Source organism: Lynx rufus, unplaced genomic scaffold (genome assembly GCF_022079265.1).
Source record: "Lynx rufus isolate CCGP_SWC_20201006 ecotype Redwood Valley unplaced genomic scaffold, mLynRuf1.p SCAF_2, whole genome shotgun sequence".
Classification (NCBI taxonomy): Eukaryota; Metazoa; Chordata; class Mammalia; order Carnivora; family Felidae; genus Lynx; species Lynx rufus.
Window position 1 is genome coordinate 178,430,152 of NW_025814834.1, and position 23,028 is coordinate 178,453,179.

Consider the following 23,028-nt stretch of genomic DNA (forward strand, 5'->3'; position numbering starts at 1 on the left):
CTGGCTGGCTCTGTGGGTAGAACATGCAAGTCTCTATCTGCCCCTCCCTGCTCTCTCTCTCTCTCTCTCTCTCTCTCTCTCTCTCACTCACTCACTCTCTCTCAAATAAGTAAACATTAAAAAAAAATTTTTTTTAAGGCAGAGGTGAGGGGCACCTGGGTGGCTTGGTCGGTTGAGCATCCAACTCTTTTTTTTAAGTTTATTTATTTATTTTGAGAGAGAGAGAGAGAACAAGCAGGGGAAGGGCAGAGAAAGAGAGAGAGAGAGGGATAATCCCAAGTAGGCTCACGCTGCCAGCTCAGAGCCCAACTCAGGGCTCAAACTCATGAACCCTAAGATCACGACCTGAGCCGAAACCAAGAGTCAGATGCTTAACCGACCGAGCAACTCTTGATTTCAGCTCAGGTCATAATCCCAGGGTCTTGAGATGGAGCCCCGAATCAGACTCTGTCTGCACTGAGTGTGGAGCCTGCTTAAGATGCTCTCTCTCTCTCTCTCTCTCTCTCTGCCCCTCCCTCCCACTGGCGGGCTGTCAATAAAATAAAAAAATAGGGGCACCTGGGTGGCTCAGCCGGTTGAGCATCTGACTCTTGGTTTCAGCTTAGGTCATGATCTCACTGTTTGTGGGTTCGAGCCCCACACTGGCATTGACAGTACAGAGCCTGCTTGGGATTCTCTCTTTCTTTCGTTCTCTGCCCCTCCCCCGCTCGCTCTCTCTCTCTCTCAAAAAAAATAAATAAACATTTAAGATACCAAACGTTAATATCTTAAATAAACGTAATTTCATTTCATTTAAAAAATTTTTAAAGGCAGAGGGGAGAGTGGCTTGGGTTCTTGTGACTCCAGAGCCCAGCAGGGGTGCCGCAGGGGGCGTGGCCAGCCCTGGAGGCAGATTACATCACGCAGCCCGTGGGACTTCCGAGACAAAGCCTGGCACTTTGGAGAAATTCCATGGATTGCCTTTTGGGTGATACGGAGAAAGAGCTGAAGGTGGGGTGGTCTCTGACCAGTCCGTCTCCCTGAGCTGTAGGGACCTCAGCACCCCAACCACCATCATCACCTTCACAGTGGCCCATCCAGAGGGCGTAGCGGGCTCAGAAGTCCCTCTCAGCCTCCTGTTTGCCTTGCTGAGAATCAGTTTGCACAATGAAACACACCTTCTCTTAGTCTTAAGCAAGATGGGTGGGGATCAGGTAAACTCAGAGTCCCAGGAGGCCCTGGGGTGCGGAGTGGGGGTGCTGGGAGCAATGCTGGGCTTGCCCCTTTCCTTGCCCCAAACTCACTTAGTCTTTGGGCCCCTTCCTCTCTCCAGCCCCCCTCCCCCACGTCCCCCACCGCCCCCAAAGCCTCAATCTTAAAACTCGGCTCCTCTGTGTCAAGGCCAGCATGGTGCTAACCTGCTTGGCACAAAGCAGCCTCAAGTGACCGGGACCACGACTACCCCATAGTCCCAAGTTACAGACGTGGAAATGAACGCTAAGAAACAAGTAGCCGCTAGCCTCTAGCCCAGAACCAGCCAGAGTCTTGGGACTCCAGACCACTTATCTGTCCCCGCCCCCACCCACCCACAGTTCACAGCGGGTAGTATCCCCAGAGAAGGACAGGAGCTGGGTCTCTCCATACCCTCCCTAAGGGACCAAACGGAAATGGAGACCCACCTGGTTCAGCTCAGCCCTGGAGAGTGCTGGAAGCCTGAGGCTGCTTTAGGAAGGCCTAAGGGCCGCTCCCTTCCTGACCTCTGACTACTTCCTGGGCTTGGGAATGGGCCACACCTGGCAGGGCCACACCCCGGGGGCAGATCGCAGCCTGTTCTAGAGGTCACCAAAAGGAGTGGAGAGGCCCGGGGTTCAGCGTCACCACCGCTCCCCCCACCCCCACCCCGGGCAGCGCGAGGCCCATCCCTCCTGAGGGATGGGCCTCTGGGGGCCACAGCAGAGAAGCTGCTGCGGCCAGCAGCCGACCCGCTGGGCTTCTGAACAGCCAGACAGGACAAGGCACGCACGGCACTTCCCAGTCTATGAAGTGGGTGCCCCCAGGAGAAGATAAGAGACTCCTTGAACTCGGGGCCAGGTCCCATGGCTCCCTGGTGTCCCAGTGATGGACAAATACAAATTGTATATATTTAGATCCCACAACGTGATGCTGTGATACACGTATACACCGTGAAACGAGGACCACAATCAAGCTAACACGTCACCTCACAGTCACCCTTGCGGATAAGGACGCTTGAGATTTACTCTCTCGGCAGATTTCAAGTCTGTGATACATGGTTAACGGTAGTCCCCGTGCCGCTGCACGAGGTCTCCAGAACTTACTCTTCCTATAACTAAAAGTGTGGACCTTTTGACCAACATCTCCCCTTCTCCCCCACCCTCCCCAACAATAATTTTTTGAGTACCTGCCATGTTCTAGGCCTTTATATACATTATATAATGGCTTTGTATCCATACTACCGTGTAACCCTCGCCAAAACTCTGTGAGGGACGATTATCCCTCTTGTATAAGAAAGGAAACCGATGGGGCGCCTGGGTGGTGCAGTCGGTTAAGCGTCCGACTTCAGCCAGGTCACGATCTCGCGGTCCGTGAGTTCGAGCCCCGCGTCGGGCTCTGGGCTGATGGCTCGGAGCCTGGAGCCTGTTTCCGATTCTGTGTCTCCCTCTCTCTCTGCCCCTCCCCCGTTCATGCTCTGTCTCTCTCTGTCCCAAAAATAAATAAACGTTGAAAAAAAAAAATTAAAAAAAAAAAAAAAAAAGAAAGGAAACCGAGACCCGGGCTGTCTGAAGGACTTGCCTAAGGGCACTCTGCCCTCGGTGCTGGAGCTGGGCTTTTGCTTTTTTTTACCACCAAAGCCACCTCTCCAAAAGAGATGCTTCATGCTTCATGTCTACTGACATTAATTAATTAATGTCTGATGTGCTGAGGGCAAATTATTATTACTGAAGGAGCCCCCAGGCAGGATATACGTATCACATGGGCAAGGGGGCCAGAGAGGGACTCCTCAAGGGCTCACTGCCAAATTCTCTCACCATTGCTAATGGAACAAGTTCTTTCCCACATCTCACGCACGGATGCCTCTGCCTGGACCGGGCTTCCTGACCTGAAAAGGCCCCCAAGGCCATGCTAACCCATCACTTCCCCCAGGGAGCCTGCCCTGCCCCCCTCGGCTGGTAAAGGGCCACCTCTGGGCTTCCCTCTGTCACAGCCTGGCCACGCTCTGCTGTCATCAGTGGTGTGTCCCTCCCTCTGTCTCCCCATCGGCCTGCGGGCACCTAAGGACAGGTCCAGTCTGACTCATCCCAGTGTCCCCAAAGTGCCAGGCTCTGGTCCTTTCCATCACTGCCCTGATGCCACCTCCCGCACACAAGGAGCCTGCTCCTGGAGAATGGCAGGAGCTCGCAGGTCTGCGGCCAGGGGAGCTGGCAGAGCACCCAGCCGACAGCACCATCTGTCCCTGGAGACACAGGACAGGGCAGGCACGAGGCAGAGGTATCAGCTTCTCCACTCGGCCAGGTCGGCCCAGGACAAGGAGAACAGCCATGGCACCCGGGCCCCTGCCCAGCTGTAACTTGGGCTCAGACAAGACTTTGAATTCTCTAACTAGCTCCGAGTGGCTCAGGGCTAGAGCCTTGGTCTTCTTATATGTCACACCAGACGAATACCACTAGCCCAGCAGAGCTACTGAGACGTTTAACTGTGTCTGACATGTGGCAGGTACCCAACGAGTTAGTTTTTACCACCTCATCCAGCCAACTGACCCTGGCTTTGAAACACTAAGGGAACTGAAGTCCAGTAGAGATGAAAAGAGAAGGACCAACGTTTACCACGGCCAGTTGTGTGCCAAGCTCCGCACTCCTCCCAACTCTTTAATCTTGCCAACGATCTAGCAAGATCGACAGGAACAGACCTGGTTCACGGATGAGGAAGTGAAGGCCTACAGGGTGAAGACAGTCAGTGTCCCTAAAGTGAGCTCTCCAGACTCGTGAGCAGCTGTCCAGACATGCTGGCGATACTTGGCCCGGCCTGGACCAGACACAGGTCCCCAGACCCTGGTGTGTGTGAGGTGGGGGCAGGTGATCAGCCCCAAATCTGCATTTGCCAGTGCATGAAGCTCGGATGTGATGGGGTGGGTCTGAGTGTGACAGTGAGGCCACTTTCTGGACGCACAGAGTTTCCAGATGTCGCCCTGGCCAGGAGAGGGGCTGGAAGAGGGGTGTCTCAGCCTGGCAGGTAGGGATGCCAAGTCTCGCGCCAGCCGTACGAGCCCAGGTACAGCATCTCCCTTCTCCGCGCCTTGTCTGTACCAGTGTGCCGGGCCTATCGCCACCTTCCTATTGTGGGCGGTCAGGGTGTGGATGGGAAGGTGGCTAGGACCTTCATGGCGCTGGCCAGACAGAGAGGAGCCATGATGATGTGTTTCCCTAGGTCTCTGAGCTTCTCTGAGCACAGTGTGCAGGGACTATGTACCTTGGCACTAAGTCTGGGACCAGCACGTCCCCAAGGACCACACAGGCTAGCGGGCAGGACGATACGACTGCCAGCACTCCAAACCCCAAACCCTGACTATAAGGGCCGGACCCCCAGCCTGCAGCACATCACACCCTTACCTCAGTCCCTTCCACGCTCACTCCTGTCCAAGCCACACCGGCCTCCACTCGGTAGCTCAGATGCACTGAGCCCCCTCACACCACGGAGCCTGCAACGAACTGAATGCTGTTCCCTCTGCCCGGAATGCTCTTCCAGCTCTTCCCCTGGCCATCATCTCAACTGCTAGGTTTCTGCCTCGTTGTCGCCAGCTCAGAGAGCCCTCCCCTGAACCTCTCTCGTTATTCTTGCCCAGCTCCCAGTTCTCCAACAATCTGGGCTTAATCTCAGCAGTGCCACTTAAGAGCCGTGTAACCCCAGGCAGACGACTCGACACTTTCTCACTGTGTCTCCACACAGCAGCCTGGGTTCATCACAGAGTACTCAGTACCTGCCACGTGCTAATCCCTGTGGAGGCAACAACTGCAATCAGCACAGTATCCTGAGGAGACGCCGTTAATTCTGGGAGCAGGCAGGATGCAGATTGGAAGGGGAAACGATGGCTGAGCTGGGTGTTGAAGGATGAAGAAGAGCCCTCCAGACTACAACCACTAAGGGTGTCTGTCCGTGGCTGAGACCAGGGTTCGCGTGGGGCTCCTGAACAGGCTCAGACTAAGTGTCTGAGTCTTGCCTCTTCTTCCAGGAAGCCTTCCGGGCGCAACAGCGCCCTTCTGAGCTTTCATAGTCACTCATCCGTTCGGTAGCTTCTGCCCTCATACCATACGATAGGCATGTCATTTTATTCCTGCGGGTCTCCCCTCTTCACCACACAGCGGGGTCCTCCAGGCAGACAGGCCCCTGCCTTTCACTATCAGGACCAACCTCAAGATGGTACACAAGCCCTTCACCAAAGTCCTGAACCCCAGGATGTCAAGGCTGGGAACCTCAGAGAACAACCAGAGATGGGGAGCCATGGGGTGAAGAAAGGATTCTAATCCAGGGGTGGCCAAGCATTGTGCCTAAAACCTCCTCATACCCTGAACTAGACCCTCAGTGAGGCTGGGGGGCTGGCTGGGCCGGGGAAGAGAACCTCCAGCTGTCCTCAGGTTCAAGGTGAAGCAGTGGGATCACTGCCAGGGCTTGGGAGCAGCGTGTAGGTTGGTGGACACACGAGTATGTGCGCAGATACCCGTGGCTCTTTCTGATCTGCCACCACCCTGTTGGCAACACTACCAGGGTGCAGGGCTCCTCAGGGGAGCTGGGATAAACAGCCCCATCACCTTCCCCAGAGTAAATAAAGTTCCCGGGAGGTGACCTTGACCGGGCTAGAACGCAGGCTGAGCAGAGGTTCCCAGTTTCCCACTAGGGCTCCAGCGGATCCCTGCCAGACCAGGAGCGCGGGACTCAGTCCCCAGTACAGTCTGACACCTCGGATGGGGAAGGAGAGGGTCTCCACTCAGAGAGGCAAGGACTGAGCAGCGTTCCTCCCTCACACCCTGCTCCCCAAGCTGGGCAGCAGACTCACCGCCTCATTCATTCATTCATCCACGCGTTTCGAGAGCTCGCTGGGTATCCAGTGGCAGGTAAGAGCCAGAACCACCTAACTCCAAAACGCCCGTGTCTGTAGTGTCACAGGATACTGACAAGGGCCCCCAAAGCCTGTGAGGCAAAGCTTACGGGTTATCTGAGGCCTCCCTTCTGTTCCCAGTCAACCTGGCTTTCTTTGTCCCCAGTGGGTTTTTTGATTTGCTTGCTTTTCATTAAAAACAGCTTTGGTAACAACCCAGAAAATCATCCCAAACCGTCCTATATTTCCCAGGGAACTAAGAGAATTCAGGAAAAACCAGATCTGCGTGCAGGAGATGGTCCACAGGTGGCAATCAAGGCTTGAGTGTTCTCAGCCGGCACGAGGTCCCCCATGCCACCTCATGAGCCCAATTCCACCCCCATACTTACCTCCACTCCCCAGCTCAGGAGAGCAGGCAGGAGAGTATTGGGGAAGCAAAAGGCTGCCTGGGCTCAGACTCGGAATGTGTGGGCTGGAATCTCACTCTGGGCTCTTGCTGGGCTGAGCCTCGGGCTCCCTAAGAGCTCAGATTCTGGAGCCAGATTGCCTGAGTTCAAATCCCAGCTCTGCCACCTCCTGCCAGGGTGATCCTGAGCCTGGGCAAGTCCTCAACCTCTCTGAGCCTCAGTTTCCTCATCTGGGATATGGGGATGATACCTGTACCTACCTCGCAGGAAACGGAATGAATTAATATATACAAAGCATTTGGTATCGTGCCCAGGTGTGGCCAGCACTATATACAGATTTGCTACTACGATACTGTTATCTCTGTAAAACGGTGATGATGATACATGCCTTCTCCACTGCCTTCTCCCCAGTTATTGATGGGGATCAATGGGAAAAAAGTCATGAAGTGCCCAAGACATAGCCTCGCCTGGAAAACGCTCTCTGCCCCGTGCTCAGGAGATGGGACCTTGCTTCTTAGACCCCACCCTTGGCCTCACTGAGAAGCTGCCTGTGCCCATTCATTCGTTAGGCACTGTCCGGGACCCTGACCGTGCTCAGCCCTCCGCCGGGCACACCAAGAGCAGCCTCATGGAACTCACTGGCTGGTGGGAGAGATGGGCACTAACACAAAGGCTCCCTGTGCCCTGAGTAATCTAGGAAGGCTTTCTAGAGGAGACAGCATCTAAGCTGAGATCTGAGGGCCCAGAAGGAATTTTCCAGGGGGCAGAAAGAAGCTGGGGGCCACCCGAGCAAAAAGCACAGTACGGACCACAGCACAGAGAGGAGAACAAACGCGGTCAACTGAGGCAGTGGCAAGCAGTTCAGTATGGCCACCACGCTGAATGCACAGGGGTGGGGAAGGAAGGATGAGGGGGGAGAGGCAGCCAGAAGCAGAGTACCAAGATCCTTTGGTAGCAGGTAAGGAATGTGAACGTTGTACTGAAGGCAGCCGGCTGAGCAGGTGGGGAATAATCACGTGTCCCTGTTAGAAGCATCCCTCCAGTGGAGGGCGATTGGAGGGGCCGGCTGTGAAATCGGGGAAGCAGGGAGAAGGCGTCCTGGGTGGTGAGGGTGCCGAGGTCTGAGGTGAGCGGCCGTCATGCAGACGGAGGGAAGGGATAAGTAAGAGATGTATTCACCCCTGCCCCTTTCACAAAAGGCATTCCTGAAAACATCCTCAGAGGATACCCACTCTATGCTCAGCACAACCCCTGCCAGTCATTTCACCAGATCAAAGGATCCCGCCAGGCGGTGATGAACACTTGGGTCTGTCCCATGCCTCAGTATCTAATCTCAGCTCCAAAGTCCTCGTTAAGACATTCCAGGGAAACGTGGTCTTGCCAGGACACCTTGCAGAACGCCTTTTCAACAGCCCACGCCTGGTCCTAAGCTTGCTCTCTGAAAGAGGTTATCGTCCCTGAGAATCCCGGGCTTGGTCCTGCCACACCCTCGCCCACCCACATACCCCCTCCCCAGCCCTGTAACATCTCTCAGCGTCAGGGCCTTCGAGCCCTGAACTCCAGCGCGACACACAGCCACGGAGCTCAGATGTGCAGCAGACACACGCACAGGACTCCGCTGGGAGAAACCCACACCGCCAGAATAGAATTCCAGACGCAGACAGCGTCCAGCGCAGACACAGCCAGCCCTCGGGGGAGCTAACGGCCCCTGGGGCTGGTTTGGGGATTGTTGCTTCTAATAAACCAGCCCAGGAGTTCTGCCATTCCTCCTTCAAAGAGAGCTGGAAAGTGGTCCATGGAAAATGAGAGAGAAGCCATAGAACTTCTGACTTAAACTGGAAACTTCGATCTTCTCTCGAGACCACCCCCACCCCCGCAACCTCCAGCCCCCTCTCCTTTGCCTCCGATCAGCCCCCAGCCCACCGCCCTCCATACCCTTCGCAGGTGATTTCCGACATTCTGGATCATTGCGGCGAGACCCCACCAGCTGGTCACACCGTTGGTCGAACCCTCTGAGAGAGACACTGGTAACCTGAGCAACAGCCAGGCTCTGGCTCCAAATGAAGCCTGTCGGCCTCTCCTCCTGCTCCTCCTCCGGAGCTCCCGCCCCTCCTGAGCCCAGCTGTTATCACTGAGTCCTGCCCGTCCTCACACTGCCCTCTGCCCCCCTCCTCCCAGAGCACCCCCTCCCAAGGCTCCTGTGCCCGCCTGGTGGAGAGGAAGGAGACAGGCTGCCAACTGGGCCCCAGCCATGTCAGGGGGCCCTGTGCCCGCCCACTGGGCACCTAGCCGGACTTGCACTTCGCTTCCAGCCACAGCCAGACTTGGTCGCTTCCAGCCCACTTCCAGCCCCTGACATCCTTCTCAGGGGGTCTCTCGGCTCCAGGGTCCTTCCTAGGGGGCCGGAGTTCCCACCTTCCCGTCCCCAGCCAGTTAGCCTGGCCAAATGGTCACCAGGTTTCCATCTGTCCACAAGGGGTCAGGCTGAAAGGTGGCAGGAGGCCAGGGAACTGCCAGCAGCCTCCCGGAGAGACACCAGCCCCACCTGCTAGGACTCTTCACCCTTGGGAGTGCTGCCCCCAAGTGCAGCCCAGTGCAGCTACTGGCCAGGGACAGGGCACACCCCCTCGTTTCCTTACAATGAGCAATGCGACTTTTCTTAAAGTGGCATCTGCTAAATCTCACCTCATTAGCTTCACAGGCTTCAGCCCCCCTGGGCACCCGCCCCAGTGCCCTCCGTAGCCACTACCAACTTAGAGACCACCCAGATTTTCCCTTCTCCCTCTCACTTCTGCAAGAGGCTTAACGAGGAGGCCTTGACGCTGACATTGGACTTTTCACGACAGGGCCATAAAATAAAGTCCTCGGTGGCTAAGAGAAGAAGGTACGCAAGAGCCAGGCAGAGGAGCTGGGGTGGACGGATGGATCGGGAGTAATAATGAGCACCTCACAATAACCAAGCACCGACTGTGCGCCATGCCTGGTGCCGGTCCTCACTCCAACCCCACCGGAAGGTCCCTTGGGGAGGGTAGGTGACACGCCCCAGGTGGCACGGCTATTGAGTACAAAGCCACGTTGGAACGCAGGTCAGCCGGATCTGAGGCCTCTGCCCTTCACTGCCTCTAGCTCATTCCCCACACACCTGATGATATCTCCACCGCCCCCCCTGCCCCCGCCCCCGGGCCTAAGACACCTGGGTTCTGGGCCTGGTTCTCTCACTAATGTGCCGTGTGACTGTCAACAAGTTCCCTCCTGTCTCTGGGACTCCCTGCTCTAGGAGTCAAGGGCTTTAATGTCCACCCCTGTGAGCTCAAGGCTTCCCCTGAAATAACAGACCCAGCAGTCCAGTGTCACCAAGTGAGAAATTAAAGTCACACCTTAAAAGACAGCAAGATGGTCCAAGGAGGGCACGGAGGGCTGGGGCAATCTAGGAGGCTTCCTGGAGGAGGTGGTGGTCTCTGGCCTGAAGACTGAATGGGTTTGGATAGGCTGAGAAGAGGAATGAGACAGAAGGCCTAACAGGAACAGAATAGGACGCAGTAATAGGCAGTAAGGATTCTCATCTTGCAGGAAAAACAAAAAAAAGCTGGGAATCTGTCGAGAAGGACCTTGAATGCCAGGCAACAGGGCTGGGGCTTCAAGAAGCTCTGAGAATGAAGAACATGTTCCACATGCTAAAAGCCACGTGAAGTGAACAGGATAGGAATCATGAGACCTCCCTCGACTGGTAAGAAAAACAGCCCAGAGAAGGGAAAGCTCATCTCATTGGATCCAGGCAGGCGGCCAGGGCAATTCAGGGCCCCGCTGTGCAGATGAGGGAATGGAAACCCGGAGAGGTTCTGATCCCCAGCCTGCCCCCTCCCCAGCAGTCCATAATGTCCCAGACTCACTGGACTCAGTCTGGTCCCCCCACCTTACAGAGGGATACACTGAAGCCGGGGATGAAAAGTGAGCTACCCAAAGTCTGCGAGAAGTTGTCTAGAATCACCACCCCTGACCCCTGACCACCCCACCCCACAGCAAGGCACAAAATACAAGAGACTTCAGTAAGACTTATGAGAGGCACTCCAGCAAGGTTGAATCAGTATACTGTCAGGAACCAGCAACAGAGAACCAGAGCTCTCTGCAGAGAAAGAGAAAGGTCTCTCTCCTCTCTGCTCTTTATTATGGAACTGACTCGTGTCTCTCTGGCAGTTCTGTCGGGTCCGTTACTTCAACAAATATTTCCACAGGGATCTGCCTCCCCTTCCCAACTCACTCGGGAGCCCCCTCAGGGCTGACACCATATCTTACTCATCTCTGTGCCCTCTCCCATCAGCCCCCAGACCAGGGCCCTAAACATAGGAAACATGCCACGTGCCTAGATGAATCACAGTCCTGGAAAAGTGGATACAGAAGAGGTCTTAAGTGATAGTGAGGTCGGTGGTCCCCAAACTTCAGCCTGCAGCAGAATCATGTGAAGGGCTTTTTAAAATTCCGACTGCGGAGCGCCCGGGTGGCTCAGTTGGTTAAGCGTCCAACTTGGGCTCAGGTCGTGATCTCATGGTCAGTGAGTTCGAGCCCCACGTCGGGCTCTATGCTGACAGCTCAGACCCTGGAGTCTGCTTCGGATTCTGGGTCTCCCTCTCTCTCTGCCCCTCCCCTGCTCATTCGCTAGTGCGCACTCTCTCTCTCTAAAATAAATAAACATTAAAAAAATTTTTTTTAATAAAATTCAGATTGCTGGGCCACATCTCCTGTAAAGCTCCAGGAGAGCCCAAGAATTTGCATTTCTTTATTTTATTATTGTGCTTAATGTTTATTTTTGAGAGAGAGAGAGAGAAAGAACAAGCAGGGGAGGGGCAGAGAGAGGGAGACACAGAACTGGAAGAGGGTCCAGGCTCCACGCTGTCAGCTCAGAGCCTGACACAGGGCTCGAACTCACGAACGGGGAGATCATGACCTGAGCCGAAGTCAGATGCTTGACCAACTGAGCCACCCAGACGCCCCGAATTTGCATTTCTAATAAGATCCCAAGTGATACTGACGCTACTGGTCCAGGGACCATACTTTGAGAGCCAGTGAGCTGGGCCAGCCCTCCCATTTTCCAGCTGGGGTGGATGAGACCCAGAGATTGTGGGACAGCTCTTGACTGTACATCACTCTTATCATCACTGCCATCGTCACGGCTCTCCTCACACACCCTGGGCAAGCACGTCATAGAGGTTACCACCTTCAGGCCTCATCCTAGAAGGAAGGTACTATGATTATCATTCTCCTACAGAGGAAAACCGGAGGCAAAGCGTCATTTGTCCCAAGGCATGCACTTGATAAGAGTAGCCTAAGGATCTGAACTCTGATCTAAGTCTAGAGCCCACAAGTGTAACCACCACTCCACACAACCGCCTACAGCTTATGCTGACCAAGGACTTCTCTAGAGGTTCTCAAATCTTGCAGGCTCATTTCTGGTGTGGAATGAGCTTGCGGTGCCCATGGCCCAAAGGCATGGTCCTTAAGTGTGCCTCTGGGGACTCCCGTGTCTAGGGAAAGCCTGCTTTTCAAGCCCCAGGAACCCTGAGTATTTTCCGCCACAAACACTTCTTTTCCCACGTGACATCCTTCATCTGGCCCCACAGATGGGGCCTTCCTGGCTAGAAGACAAATGTCTGCATTAATTCCTCAGCTGTACCATCCCACTCGGTGACAAAACACAGTGGAGTCACCTCCATTTATATGCCACAGTGTTACTGGGTTGTCACTTTCTGGCATGGGTCTGTCTCTCCCATGAGACTGGGAACTCACACGGACAGGGAGTTGATCTGAGTCACCTGAGTCCTCAGGACAGGGTCTGTCCAGAACAAGAGTTTAGTACTGATAAGAAGGAAGGAAGGAAGGAAGGAAGAAGGAAGGAAGGGGGGGAGGGAGGAAGTCAGTCAGGAAGTGGTATAGGGTCAAAGGAGGGAATGAATGAATGAATACATAATCAAACTCCCAGGAATTCCCTCTTCTGCCTTTCCAGATAGGACCACAGACTCTCTGGGGACCTCTGACATCATCCACTCCAACTCCCACTTTCAGAACTGCCCTAGCTGAACCCCTCCATGGGCTAGAACCTAGAGCTCTCTCCTGCTCCAAACACACATCTACTATCCCAAGCTCCACTTATCTACATCCGAGATTGAAGGGCTCACTCCGTCTAAGACTGCTGAACAATCAAAGAACTCTAATAGCCACAAGGATCTTGCTAGTACCCCATGATTGTGGCTCTGGGTCACCCAGAACGCGGCTGCTCTCCTGGCCTGACAGAGGGCAGAGAGATGGGAGCACATGTCCTGTCCTCTACCGGGCCCTGGCCTCCCCATCCAGACTTATTTCTTCTAATAGTCTCAAGCCATGAAAAGAGCTCCCAACTGTCCCCTCACACACCTGGGATTTCCTTTGTTCCTGCTGTTCCCTGATGCCCTCTGATAGCTCTACATCCCAACCCTGGCCCCCATCAAGCCTGGCTCAGATGGCACCACCTCCAGGAAGTCTTCTGAGCTCCTCCTAAGTGAAAATTCCATCCTCCTTCTCAGTACCCTCTCCACACACACAAACACACACGCACACACTTCACAGCGCTTTCTCTCTCTCTCATGCTGCTTTTTCTCTTAAGTTGGGCTGATTTGTGCTAATTTCTCCTTCTTGACCTTGAACGGCTGACATCAGGGATGGAGTTGATTCATCAGAGTATCCTGCCCCCACCAAACACTCAGGGCCTCGAACATAGTAGATGCTCAGTATAAGTGTCCCAAGAATGAAGGAATAATTGAATGTGAAGGAACAAGGGAATGTGTGAGTGAGTGAATGGCAATAAACACACGTGTACATGAATGATCAAATGAATGAATGAATAAATGGATGAAAGAATGGATGAGTGCAGGAATGTCATTCTCTCCTATTCTCCAGTCTAAAGACTCCAGTTCCTTCTGGGGGCCCCTTCGGCTTGGCATGGCAGAATAAAGGAAGTTTTGAGATAAACAGAAGGCGGACAGGAGGAAGGAACAAAGCAAGGAGGCGGTGATACAGGAAGTAGAGGTGACATCAACATTCCTCCAAGGCCAGGGCCCCTCAGAACTACAGCCCTCTGTGGAGAAACTGGGCAAAGAAAGCAGTGGGAAGCCAGTCAACAGTGCAGAGGAGAGAAGACACAGGTGGTAGAGATGGGCGGGAGGGGGGGCGGGGAGGGGGGTTGCCAACAAGCCATGGAGGCCAGATTAGGGATGCACGAACAGAGTCCCGAACCTGTCCAGCCAATCCTAAACTCCATCCTGACCAGTGGGCTCAAACATGCCCTTCCTGCCCCACTCTCAGCACCTCCATCTGCTGGGGCCAGAACGAACTCCTGGGCCCAGCCAGCCTCACACTGGACCCTTGTGCCGGAGGTTACTCACAACAAGGGCTAGGGCTCCCCCACCCACCCCAGATCTAAGTGAGTCAGCATCGGCTGCACCCTCTGGAGTGTGAGTCCACAGGCCCTTCCCAGGGCCAGCCTCCCCCATCCTGGTGAGAGGCCCGCCCAGCTCAGCTCAAATCCCAGGACGCTTCTTCATGCCTCAGCCTGCCCAAGCAAGAGTGTATCAGGCACCAAAAGGCTTGTCTGGAGCCCAGTCCTGGGGTAGAGGCAGATCTGCCTAGAGAGAGTGCTGGGGCTGAGGAGAAGCCAGCAGCAGGGAGATCCTAGAGAGTGCAGTCTTTCCCAGGCAGGAGGCAGGGGAGGGGCGCGGGGGGGGGTCTTACCCAAGTGGTGGGACCCTCTAGACCCAACTGCTTGCAGGGCGGAGGCGGGGGGAGCCTGCTGGGAACTTCGGGGGGGAAGCAGCTCCGCGGGGAGAGGCTCAGAACCGGGCATGCGAGGTCCCAAAGCGGAGCCTGATGGGGGAGGCTAGGAGAGGCTGCGGGAGGCACAGAAAGCAGCGGGTAAAAGACGGGCGGGCGGGGGCGCCTGGGCGAGTTCCCGACGACTCTGGTCCCCTCCCCTCCCCGGTACGGGTGGGGCGGCCCCGGGCTGCAGCGGCAGCGGCGATCGCAGAGGGCCAGGGCACCGAGCCGGCGCCAGACACCCCGCCCCGCCAGGCGTCAGTCCCGGGGCGCCGGGCAGAAGCGGAAACGTGGGCGCCGGACCTGGCAGTGTCCACGTGGAGCAGGACAGGCGCCAGGGCGCAAAAGCCGCTGCCTGTTCTTGCTAAGTCAGCCCCTCAGAGTCCAGAAACGTAATACCTGCTGTTCTGTCACACCTTTACTGAGCACCTACTATGTGCCAAACACTGAGCTGGGTGCTGGGACCCAGCTTCTCTGAGCCAGACACACTGTTTTGCCCTAATGAGTATTGATAGAAAAAAATCTAAATGGACAGTTCAGAAAAGAACAAAGAAAATGAATGCCATCCATGATCGCTCTGCTCAGAGAGAATCATAGTATTTCAAGGCATGTGCTTCCAACCAGACTAGAGCTGAAAAATGTGGACCTGCCAACCGGGGAGGTGGAGACCCCCCTGCCCCCTCTCCGAGTGCATCTGCATATGTTATGTTATAGAGTGTAATATGAGGTGACATGAAATATATGATATGGTCATGGGCATAAGTTGCTGCCTGGAAAAGTCTCCATCGGTTTTCACGTTTGCGATACACGCTCATCAGGACCTGACAGAGGATGGTGGTGCTTCCCGAAAGACACCAGATCTTGGGAGGAGGAGTCTGGCAATGGAAGTGGCTTCCACACCAGGATGGGAGGGGTGGAGAGTCAATCATGGCGGACACCTCACAGAGGCTGGTACTTGAACTCCTCCCGTCCCTGCCCCTCCCTGGAGAAAAGAACAGTGTGCAACAAAGAGAGCTATCATCCTGCCACCCCTGGGGCCCACGCAACTCTCCTGTGGGGACCTCTGACCATGACACAAGATGGGGCATTTTCTCAATTACTTTGCTTTGGCCATGTTCTCAGAGCCCCCTAAGGGTGCAAGAGTCACATGGCTGGATTGCTGGGCAACCCACGCATGGGGCTTGGCACATGTGACATGGTCACACGGACAAGTGACATGGGCCTATCTCTGGCTCCGCTAGCAACATTAATGCAGGAGACTCAGCTTGGCTGGTGTCAGCAACAGCAAGTAACATATGAGATCGCTTTTTGAGTGCACTGAGACACATGTGGGGACACCCAGAAACATAAAGGACAGGGGACTTTACAGGGAAGGAGAATTCCCACACTGGCAGGATGGATCTGGGCTGGCATAAACCATGGTTTGATTTTAATGTGACACTCTTTATAATCAAATGGTGAATGCCATAGATATTCAGGTTATCTAAAAAAAAAAAAAAAAGAAGTGACCAGGGGCACCTGGGTGGCTCAGTCGGTTGAGCGTCCGACTTCAGCTCAGGTCATGATCTCATGGTTTGTGGGTTCAAGCCCTGCATCAGGCTCTGTGCTGACAGCTCAGAGCCTGGATCCTGCTTCAGATTCTGTCTCTGTCTCTCTCTGCCCCTCCCCTGCTTAAGCACTGTCTCTCTCTCTCTCTCTCTCTCTCAAATATAAACAAACATTTTTAAAATTTTTTAAATAAATAAAAATAATAAAAATTTAAAAGTGACCATATTGGACATATTGTTTTGTAATCTGCTTTTTTTCTCTCTCAACAATTATCATAAATATCTGTCCATAATTTTCATTGCTACATACTATTTCTCTTTATGGGTCTACTTGAATTTATTTCTTTTTGTCTTATAGCTTGATTGAGATATCATTACATACAATAAACTGCACATATTTAAAGGGTATAATTTGACAAGTTTTGACATACATATTATGTATACATACATACATATATATATATATATATATATATATATACACATATATATCCATGAAAGCATCACAACAGAGGTAATGAACATATTGTCACCACCGAAACTTCCTATAGCCCTTTGTAATCCCTCCCTTCTGCCCCACACTGCCCCCTCCCCCACATCCCAGGCAAACAATAATCTGCCTCTGTCACTCTTGATTAGGCTGCATTTCTAGAAGGCTATATAAATGGAATCATACAGTATGCATTCTTTTTTTGTCTGGCCTCATTCACTCAGCATAATTATTTTGCAATTCATATGTATGTTGCATACACCAATAATTTGTCCCTTTTTATTGCTGAGTAGAATGCCATTTTATGGTTATAGCGCAATTTGGTTATTCATTCACTTATTGACAGACTTTGGATTGTTTCTATTTGCTGGCTGTTATACAAATAAAGCTAGTATGAGCATTCATATTCAAATCCATGTGTGGACATATGCTGTCATTTCTCTTAGGTAAATACCTAGGAGTGGAATACCTAGGAGTGGTCAAGTCATATGATGGGTGTACGTTTAACATTTTTTAAGCTGCCAACATTTTTCCACAATGGTGGTATCATTCCACATTCCCACGAGTGGCATGCGAGAGTCCCAACTCCTCCTCATGCTCACAGCACTTGGTCAGCGAGTTTAACCTTAATCATTTCCGTGGATTCACAGTGCTTCATCATGGTGGGCTCCATTTATATTTTCCTGTCCGTTAATGTTGTTAAGCATCTTTTTGTATACTGACTTACTGATCTGGGTTTCTTCCTTGGTAAAATGTCTATTCAAACCTTTCCCCATTAAAAAAAAATCGGGTTGATTGTCTTATTATTGAATTGTAATAGTTCTTTAATACCCAAAAGAATTCAAAACAGGCTCTCCAAGATATATTTGTACAACCTATGTTCACGGGAGCACTGTTCACAATAGGCAAAAGGTAGGAACAACCCAAATGTCCATCGACTGATGAATGGATAAGCAAAATGTGGTACACGCATACAATGGAATACACTCAGCCTTAAAAAGGAAGGAAATTCTGACACATGCTAGAACATAGATGAACCTTGAGGCATTATGCTAAGTGTAATAAGTCAATCACAAAAAGGCAAATACTGTATGAGTCCACTATGTGAGATAACTAGAGTAATCAATAGAAACAAAGCAGAATGGCAGTTGCCAGGGGCACTTGGGTGGTTCAGTCGGTTAAGCATCCAACTTCGGCTCAGGTCATGATCTCACAGTTCATGGGTTCGAGCCCCACGTTGGACTCTGCGCTGACAGAGCCCAGAGCCTGCTTCAGGTTCTGTGTCTCCCTCTCTCTCTGCCTTCCCCCCCCCCCCATTCTCTCTCTCTCTCTCTCTCTCTCTCTCTCTCAAAAATAAATAAACATTAAAAAAAAATAAGAAAAAAAAAGAATGGCAGTTGCTAGGGCCTGGGGCAGAAGGAAATGAGCAGTTGTTTAATGGATGTAGTCTCAGTTTGGCAAGAAAAAAAAGTTCTGGAGATTGGTTGAACAGCAATATGGATATACTTAACACTACTTAACTGTACATCTAAAATTAGTTAAGATGGTAAATTTTATGTTATGTATATTTTACCACAATTAAATTTTTTTCTCTTTTTATTTTTTTTATTTAGTGAACTCTACCCGCAACATGGGGCTCAAACTCACGACATTCTGAGATCAAGAGTCACATGCTCCATCGACTGAGCCAGCCAGGTGCCCTACAATTTAAAATTTTTTTTTTCAACGTTTATTTATTTTTGTGACAGAGAGAGACAGAGCATGAACGGGGGAGGGGCAGAGAGAGAGGGAGACACAGAATCGGAAACAGGCTCCAGGCTCTGAGCCATCAGCCCAGAGCCTGACGCGGGGCTCGAACTCCCGGACCGCGAGATCGTGACCTGGCTGAAGTCGGACGCTTAACCGACTGCGCCACCCAGGCGCCCCTAAAATTTTTTTAAATGTAAGTTTATACATAGGTAGACACGAGTCCTCCATTGCATATATGTTTTGCAGATATTTTCTCCAAATCTGGGACTCATCTTTTCATTTTCGTAAGGTCTCTTGAAGAACAAAGATTTTTAATTATGATGAAGTCTAATTCATCAATATTTTTACTTGATACCATAGACTTTTTGTGTTCTACTTAAGAAATCTTTGCCAAGAGTTGCCTGGGTGGCTCAGTCGGTTAAGCATCCACTCTTTTTTTTAATTTTTTTTTCAACGTTTATTTATTTTTGGACAGAGAGAGACAGAGCATGAACGGGGGAGGGGCAGAGAGAGAGGGAGACACAGAATCGGAAACAGGCTCCAGGCTCTGAGCCATCAGCCCAGGGCGTGGGGCTCGAACTCACGGACCGCGAGATCATGACCTGGCTGAAGTCAGACGCTTAACTGACTGCGCCACCCAGGCGCCCCATGCATCCACTCTTGATTCTGGCTCAGGTCATGATCTCACAGTCATGAGGTCAACTCCTGCGTCAGCCTGCTTAAGATTCTCTCCCTCTCTGCCCCTTCCCCCTGCCTCTCTCTCCCTTTAAAAAAAAAAAAAAAATTGCCAACTCCAAAGTCACTAGCATTTTCTTTTATGCTTTCTCCTAGACGTTTTATGGTTTTAGCTTTTACATTAAAAAAAATTTTTTTTGTAGTTTATTTATTTTGAGACACAGAAAGAACGAGCAATGGAGGGGCAGAGAGAGAGGGAGAGAAAGAGAATCACAAGCAGTCTCTGTACAATCAGCATGGAGTCTGACTCCGGGCTTGAACCCAAGAACCAACAATGAAATCATGACCTGAGCTAAAATCAAGAATTGGACAATTGACAGACTGAGCCACTCAGGTGCCCCAAGCTTTTACATTTCGACTATGATCTATTCCAAGTTAATTTTCATATTTGGTCTGAGGTAAAGATAGAGGTTCTTTTTTTTTTTTTTCCGACATGTGTCTATCCAGTTGTTCCAGCACCATTTTTTTTAAGTTTATTTATTTTTGACAGAAAGAGAAAGAAAGAGAATGAGTGGGGGAGGGGCAGAGAGAGATAGACACAGAATCCGAAGCAGGCTCCAGGCTCCAAGCTGTCAGCACAGAGCCCGATGCGGGGCTCAAACTCACGGAGTGCGAGATCACGACCTGAGCAGAAGTCAGACGCTCAACTGACTGAGCCACCCAGGCGCTCCCCAGCACCATTTGTTAAAAAGATTATAATTCTATCCACTGAATTGCCTTAGCACCTTTGTCAAGTCAGTTGACTATATGTGTGGAGGCCTATCTTTGGACTCTCTACTTTGTTCTGTTGATCTGCATGTCTGTCTTTAGATCAATACCACATTTTCCCAACTACTCTCACATAGAAGTCTTGTAACCAAATCACATAAGTCCTACTGATTTGTTCGTTTTCAAAATAGTTTGGCTATTCTGAGTCCTTTGCATTTGCATTTAAATTTTGAAATCTGCTTGTCCATTTCTAAAAATAAAGTAAAGTAAAGCTGGCCCAGATTTTGATAGGGATGGTGTCATATCCATCAATTTGGAAAGAATTGACATTAATAATATTGAGTCTTTTGATCCATGAACATGGTATATGTCTCCATCTATTTAGGTTTTCATTAATTTCTCTCTGCAATATTTTGTAGTTTTCAGCTACAAGTCTTACACATCTTCTGTCAAATTTATTACTAAGTATTTCATATATTCATACTAATATAAATGTACTTTAAAATTTCAGGGCCTGCTGGCTGACTCAGTTGGTTGGAGCATGCGATTCTTGATCTCAGGGGGTCATGAGTTTGAGCCTCACACTGAAGGTAGAGATTAGTTAAAAGTAAATAAACGGGGCGCCTGGGTGGCGCAGCCGGGTAAGCGTCCGACTTCAGCCAGGTCACGATCTCGCGGTCCGTGAGTTCGAGCCCCGCGTCAGGCTCTGGGCTGATGGCTCAGAGCCTGGAGCCTGTTTCCGATTCTGTGTCTCCCTCTCTCTCTGCCCCTCCCCCGTTCATGCTCTGTCTCTCTCTGTCCGAAAAATAAATAAACGTTGAAAAAAAAAAATTTAAAAGTAAATAAAAAGGTGGGGCACCTGTGTGGCTCAGTCAGTTGAGCGTCCAACTCTTGATTTCGGATCAGGACACGATCTCAGGGTTTGTGAGTTTGAGCCCCAAGTCAGGTCCTGCACTGATAGTGCAGAGCCTGCTTGGGATCTTCTCTCTTCCTCTCTCTCTGCCCCTCCCCTGTTCACAACCTCTATCTCTCTCTCTTTCAAAAATAAATAAATTAACTTAAAAATAAATAAATAAAATTTTCTATTTCAATAAGAATGTTGCCGGTATGTAGAAATCAATTACTTTTTAAATATTAAGCATCTGATCTGAAACTCAGTAAACTCACTTTCAGTGGCATTTTGTAGGTTCTTTAAAATTTTCTGGGGCACCTGCCTGGCTCAGTTGGTAAAGCATGTGACTCTTGATCTCAGGGTTGTGAATTCGAGCCCCACACCGGTGTGAAGATTGCTTAAAAATAAAATTAAAAAAAATTTTTTTCTTGACAGACGATTATGTTGTCTGCAAGTAAAGACCGTTTTTCTTTTTATTTTCAACCTCTATGCCTTTTATTTCTTTGTCTTGCCTAATTGCCCTTACTAGAAATTCCCAGCACAATTTTAAATACAAATGGTAAGATCCTGACATCCTCTCCTTGCTCTTGATCTTAGGGAGAAGGCACCCAATTTTCACCATTAAGTATAACTTTAGGACATTAGTTTTTTTTTATAAAAGCCCTTTATCAGGTTGAAGAAGTTCTCTTCTGTTTCTAGTTTGCTACAAGTTTTTCTCAGGAATGGATGTTGGTTCTTGTCAAATGTTTTTTCTGCATCTATTGAGATGATAAAATGGTTTATCTTTTTAAACTTATTAATATGGTGAATTACACTGATTACTTTTCAAATGTTAAGCAAACTCTTCATCCCTAGGATAACATGTATTGCATAATGATGTACTTTACTTTTTATATATTGTGGGTTTTGATTTGTTAAAATTTTGTTAAGCAGGTCATGTAGCCAGCTCAGTTGGTGGCGTGTATGACTCTTGATTTCGGGGTTGTGAGTTCAAACTCCATATTTGATGTGGAGATTACTTTAAAAAGTAAATCTTTTTTTTTAATGTTTATTTATTTTTGAGAGAGAGGGAGGGAGGGGAAGGGCAGAGAGAAGGGAATGGAAGATTCAAAGCAGGCTCTGTGCTGACAGCAGAAAGCCTGATGTGGGGCTCGAACTCACAAACCGTGAGATCATGACCTGAGCTAAAGTCGGACACTCAACCAACTAAGCCACCCAGGAGCCCCAAGAAATTAAATCTTTAGAAAACAAATACATACATACATACATAAATTTTTGTTAAGAATTTTTGCACCTCAGGGCGTCTGGGTGGCTCAGTCAGTTGAGCGTCCAACTTCAGGTGATGATCTCAGAGTTCGTGGGTTCGAGCCCCACATCAGGCTCTGTGCTGACAACTCAGAGCCTGAAGCCTGCTTCAGATTCTGTGTCTCTTTCTCTCTCTCTCTCTGCCCCTTCTTCGCTTGTGCTGTCTCTGTCTCTCAAAAATAAATAACTGTTAAAAAAATTTTTTAAGGATTTTTGCATCTCTATTCATTATATTGTTCTACAGATAATATATGTTCAGGGTAATGCTGGGTTTGAAGAATGAGTTGGGAAGTGTTCTCTTTTCTTTAATTTCTGGAAGAGTTTATAAATTAATATTACCTCTTCCTTAAATGTTTGGTAGAATTTGACAACAAAGTCATCAATATGTTACCTTTGTGGGAGGCTTTTTTTTTAATGTTTATTTATTTTTGAGAGAGACAGAGACAGAGCATGAGAGAGGGAGGGGCACAGAGAGAGGGAGACACAGAATCCGAAGCAGGCTCCAGGCTCTGAGCTGTCAGCACAGAGCCTGACACAGGGCTCAAACCCATGAACCGTGATGGTGACCTGAGCCAAAGTTGGAGGCTTAAGTGGATTGAGTCCCACGTGCCCTGAGAGGCTTTTTAACTACACATAAAATTTATTTAATAGATATAGAGTTATTCAACTTAACTATTCCTTCTCAACTGAACTTGATACTTTTATCTTTCTCCATTTCATCAAAAAATTTAATTTATTGGGTGAAGTTATTCATAATATTCCCTTATTATCTAGTTAATATCTGTTAGATCTGTAGTGATCCCTCTATCATTTCTGAGGTTGGTAATTTATATCTTCTTTTTCCTGATCAGGCTGTCTAGAGGTTCATCAATTCATTAATCTTCTCAAAGAACCCTATTTTTGTTTCATTTGTTTTTCCTACTGTTTTTCTGTTTTCAATTTATTTTTCTTTAATGTTTACTTATTTATTTTGAGAGAGAGAGAGAGTGAACAGTTGAGGGGCTCAAAGAGAAGACAGAGAATCCCAAGCAGGCTCCTTGCTGTCAGCACAGAGTCTGATGAGGGGCTCAAACTCACTGTGAGATCATGACCTGAGCTGAAACCAAAAGTCAGATGCTTAACCAACTGAGTCACCCAAGTGTCCCCTTTTTCTTTTCTTTTTCTTCTCTTTTCTTTTCTCTTCTTTTCTTTTTTAATTTTGCTGTGCCAACATTCCCCTCTTTTTTTTTTTACAAAGTTTATTTATTAATTTTGAGAAAGAGAAAGAG

The 23,028-nt window shown here is 50.0% G+C and overlaps 1 protein-coding gene across 1 annotated transcript in view; it reads right to left on the reverse strand.

The window, feature by feature from the left end:
* Nucleotides 1-23,028, reverse strand: part of ACOT11 (acyl-CoA thioesterase 11) — a 152,016-nt gene that overhangs the window by 39,290 nt on the left and 89,698 nt on the right. Inside the window, exon 2 of the mRNA XM_047082351.1 lies at nucleotides 14,254-14,521. Within this exon, the coding sequence (XP_046938307.1) occupies nucleotides 14,254-14,521 (268 nt within the window). The remainder of the gene's footprint in view (nucleotides 1-14,253; nucleotides 14,522-23,028) is intronic.